Consider the following 5000-nt stretch of genomic DNA (forward strand, 5'->3'; position numbering starts at 1 on the left):
AAAACACACGAATATGCCGAAGGCCTTTTCGTATTTACTGCTTCATCAGGGCATGCCGGTGTTTTCATGTGTTTTCCTGTACTTCCTTTCATTGTTCCACTTGCATGGACAGATATACATAAATATACAACATTCCCACGGATATATACATATATTGATAGATAGATGGAGAGAGATAAATATACATACACCTACATATATATATATATATATATATATATATATATATATATATATATAGATTTGTGTCACAGAGAGGGAGAGAGAAACAGACTAAAACAGAGATATAGATAAATACACGTCTCTCTCTCTTTAAGCCTATTTACCTCCCTCCCTAGACACGAGAGGCTTCACTAGCCGTAAGTAACGAGAGACCTCACTCACTTGCAGCTTTCGACGCGGACAGACTGAGGGTATTTATCTGTGTTAATTACAGCCACCCACTCGCCGCGGATGTTCTGCGCCCAGCCCGGCCTCACGTACTGCACGGCGCTCTCGCAGACGAAGTGACCGCCGTGCCTGGGGGTGAAGGGGGAGAGGGGGTGTGAGAGAGGTCATTGGAAAGGGGGAGGGGGGTCAGAGAGGCCAAAGGAACGCGTGGGGGAGGATGAGCGAGGTCAGGCCGTTCAGTGAAGGAATAACACGTCCTTTGTCTTTGAGGCGTTTAGCTCCAAGGAGAGACATAGGACTAGTATCTGTAATTAAGAGTTCTTAGTTATTGGAAAAAGGACAACAGTTAAGTTCCGAAAGGAGTAATTATCAGGTAAACGGAGATAAATTACGTTTAGACGCATTCGGACATGCTGAGAGCTATCCATCTATGACTGTTTCTGAACACTATTTCCCTTCTTTTCCTGTAATTTCCTTTATCCAGCCTCTTCTCCTTCTCCCCTTCCCTCCCTTCTTCAGCCTCCTCCTCCCTCTCTTATAGCCGTTTTTAGCGTCTCCTTCCTCTCCTCCTTCCCTCGTCTGTCGGATCTTTTCCTCCCCTCACTTCCTTCGTCTCCCTCCTCCCTTCTTTCCCTTTCCCCTCTTTCCTCCTCCTCATTCCCTTTCCCCCCTCTTTTCCTCATCCACTTACCACCCTCCTCCGCTCTCTATCCCCTCCCCTCCCCCTCTCCATCCCCTCTCCCGCCCCCTCGCTTCCCCTCTTCATCTTCCCCTCCTCCCATTTCCTCATCCCCTCTCCCTTCGTCCCCATCCCCTCTTCCTCCTCTCCTTCATCTCCCCCTTTCCCTTCCTCCCCCCTTCCTCCCCCTCCCCTCATCCTCCTACCTCCTCTTCCCCCCCCCCTTCTCCTCCCTCTCCCCTTCTCCCCTCCTGCCCACTCCCCTCCTCTCCCCCCCCCCCCTCAGCCACGACGTTGAATTAGTGCCCCCGTCTGAGTTGATGGGGCCAATAAAGTGTTACACGAGTTGTAGATAGAAATCTCTATTTCTCTGCCATTTAGAATAGTTTATATGACGATTCGTTTCTGCCGGTCAAATAAACCCTAAGGAGTTGCTTCTGGCACTGATGCATGCCTGATCCTCTCTCAGAGTTTATAGAAATCGTGAAAGTGATTGCAGAGAGGGAAATAAACTCTCAATATTGCCGTCGTAACAGTTGTATAAACCATTAGTAGTAGTAGTAGTAGTAGTAATAGTAGTAGTAGTAGTAGTATTAGTAGTGGTGGTGGTGGTGGTGGTAGGAGTAATGGTAGTAGCAGTAGTAGTAGTAGTTGTAGTAGTAGTAGTAGTAGACTGGTCGTAGCAAGGGTAGAAATAAACGAAGAACTAGTAATAGTAGAAATGGCAATAAAAAGTAGCGTAATTGTATTAATAGCAGCAGTAGTAATGAATGGTAGTAGTAGTAGCAGTAGTATTAAGTGTAGAAATATCAGCAGTAGTAGCAGCAGGAATAGAAGTAGTGGAAGTGCTATTAGAAGTAGAAGTAGTAGTAGTAGAAATAGTAGTAGCAGCAGTAGTAGTAGTGATAGTAGTAATAGCAGCAGAAGTAGTTGCAGGAGTAGTAGTAGAAGTAGCAGTCTTTATCCTTTTTATCTTTTTTTTTTTTTTTTTTTTTTTTTTTTTTTTTTTTTTTTTTTTTTTTTTTTTTTTTTTTTTTTTTTTTTTTTTTTTTTTTTTTTTTTTTTTTTTTTTTTTTTTTTTTTTTTTTTTTTTTTTTTTTTTTTTTTTTTTTTTTTTTTTTTTTTTTTTTTTTTTTTTTTTTTTTTTTTTTTTTTTTTTTTTTTTTTTTTTTTTTTTTTTTTTTTTTTTTTTTTTTTTTTTTTTTTTTTTTTTTTTTTTTTTTTTTTTTTTTTTTTTTTTTTTTTTTTTTTTTTTTTTTTTTTTTTTTTTTTTTTTTTTTTTTTTTTTTTTTTTTTTTTTTTTTTTTTTTTTTTTTTTTTTTTTTTTTTTTTTTTTTTTTTTTTTTTTTTTTTTTTTTTTTTTTTTTTTTTTTTTTTTTATGTACATATATTATAAAAATAAAGTTAAGATAGATAGTAAATGAAAGTAAGTAATAACGCAAAGTAGAATTGCAGGTAGTATAGAAGTACAGTCTTACTATAATATGATATATAAACATATATTCCTATACTAAGATTCCCACTATTTATTGATCATTGTATTATAAATAATTATGATTGATTATCATTGCATAGTCACTTTTAGACATAGTCATTGTCATTATTATCATTTCATTGCATTATTCATTGTATTAATCGATGTCAATTTATATAATCATTCATTGCATTTTTTTCATTAATTCAATTTTTTCTTTATTTATTTCAATGGGAATACCATCAATATTATATAGAATATGAACATTTACTAATATGATTAATTCCATAGTTATCATTAATAGGAAATTCGAAGACGGGAGAAAGGGCACCCCACTTGAGCCCCCGCTGCCCCACCCGCAACCCCACGATGAGATGAAGAGAAGGAAATTATCAAGGAAGATATCCTGGACTGCGAGGAGTATGAAACAAAACGTACTACAAGCATGCTTTATTACGAAAGAATTACCATGGACGTAACATGCTAAAAGGTAAGGCAAAGATCACCTTTGAGAAGGATAAAAGAGCCTCAGAAGTAATTAAAGATAGTCGCTAATAAATAGGTCAAGTAAGTAAAATAGCTTCGTACTCCAGAGCGCGGTTAACGACAGTGTAATAGCGGTCATGACAGAGGAAAAGAGATAGGAAACGAAAATGCTTCTAAGAATGTAAGTTTAAGAATCTTGTTTATTTTTTTTTTTTAGGGGGAGGAGGAGTAAGTAAGAGAAGATTGAAAAAGAAAAGAGAGCCGTGTCTTAAAAATGGAAGAAGATTGAGGAAAGTGAAGGAAGAAATTGAACATATTATAATTAAAACACGTAGGGAAGTTTTTGGAAAAAACGGGATTCTCAGAAGAATGAAATCATTTTTACAAAGACTAAAATCATATTAATTACGGAAGAGAAACAAAAACAAAGAAGATGACGAAAAATGGACCTGAAAGGAGTCAACAAGAAAATCGACGAATAATGATAGGAAGAAAAAAAAAAAAATGAAAGAATGACAACAATGAAACAAAGTATATTGATGAATACTATAGAGAGCAGAGACAGAGATAATTCATATATGTTCTTAATTCATTAGAATTGATTAATAATCTATAATATAAGAAGAATTGATTAACTAATGACGTTATATAATATCGTATAAATTTTATGTAATATAGTAGAATAATAAAAAAAACATAAAGTAAATAAAAAAAAAGATGAAAATAAGAAATGTCAAAATGCAAGAAGAAATATGAGAAGAAACAAGAAAAAGGAATGATAAAAAAGAATATCTGAACAAAGACCCAGTAATTTAATAAGTTGAAAGAAAAAAATGAGAAAATTGAAGGGATAATTGCAATACAGAAGACCTATAGAGAGGAAGAACAGATGATTGTTGGAGAAGAGTTAAAAGAGACAATATAAAAAGCATTCAGGAGCGTATTATGTAGAGATACAGAGAGAGTATAGAAATTTTTTATTTTTTAATGGGAGGGAAAGATTCATTGATAGAAAGAATTATGACTTTGACATAATGTTAGAATGATGGAAGCATTAAAGGGGAAAACTTTGAAGAGAAGAAGGAAGAAGGAGGGAGGAAGAAGAGAGAGAGGGAAGGAGAGAGGAAGAAGGAAGAGAAGAGGAGTAGAAGGAGAGGAGGAAGGAGGAGGAGGAGAGGAAGAGAGGAGGAGGAAGAAGAAGAAGAAGGAAGAAGAAAGGAGGAGGAAGAAAAACAAGAAAAGAAGAGAGAGAAGAAAACCGAATGGCATAGTAATGAAAATAAGCTAGAGCTAATAGGCAAAACAATAAATAAGATATCAATAATTGTAATCATAGTAATAAAATATAATATAAATATAAAATAATAATAATAATAATAATAATAATAATATAGAAACTAAAAATAATATAAATAAAACATTTTTTCATGAAAGAAGTAAATACTCATTTTTTCAGAAGAGGAATACATGTGCAGTAAGAATAACAATGACAACTAAACACTATACACGAAATTTACGCCATTAGCGAAGAATTGAACAACTTGTAAAACACTCGAGTTTTCGGAAACGTATTTGGAAAAAAAATCTTTCCTGTGAACAACGAGATCACGGTGAATCTCGAAATGAGAAATGTTGCCAACTCATTCAGACAAGATACATATTTATTGGAGTAAATGGCTAATTGTGTATCCATGTGCAGGTAATTAAATCGTCCTCCTCTTTTAGTTTTTGATGAGCTTGGTAGTGTAGGTGTGTGTGTGGGTGTGTGGTGTGTATACTCGTATATATAAATATAAAAATAAATATAAATATAAATATGAACATAAATATATATGTGTGTGTGTATATATACATATATGTATGCGTATTTATAATAAATATATATACATATATATAATATATATACATATGTATATATATAATGTGTGTGTGTGTGTGTGTGTATACATATATAATATATATCTATATATC

General features: G+C 33.9%; 1 protein-coding gene across 1 annotated transcript in view; it reads right to left on the bottom strand.

Moving 5' to 3' along the window:
• The window catches only part of LOC125039580 (neurotrophin 1-like), a 24553-nt gene that overhangs the window by 1095 nt on the left and 18458 nt on the right, over positions 1-5000 (bottom strand). Inside the window, exon 6 of the mRNA XM_047633693.1 lies at positions 385-519. Within this exon, the coding sequence (XP_047489649.1) occupies positions 385-519 (135 nt within the window). The remainder of the gene's footprint in view (positions 1-384; positions 520-5000) is intronic.

Source organism: Penaeus chinensis, chromosome 27, assembly GCF_019202785.1.
Source record: "Penaeus chinensis breed Huanghai No. 1 chromosome 27, ASM1920278v2, whole genome shotgun sequence".
Classification (NCBI taxonomy): Eukaryota; Metazoa; Arthropoda; class Malacostraca; order Decapoda; family Penaeidae; genus Penaeus; species Penaeus chinensis.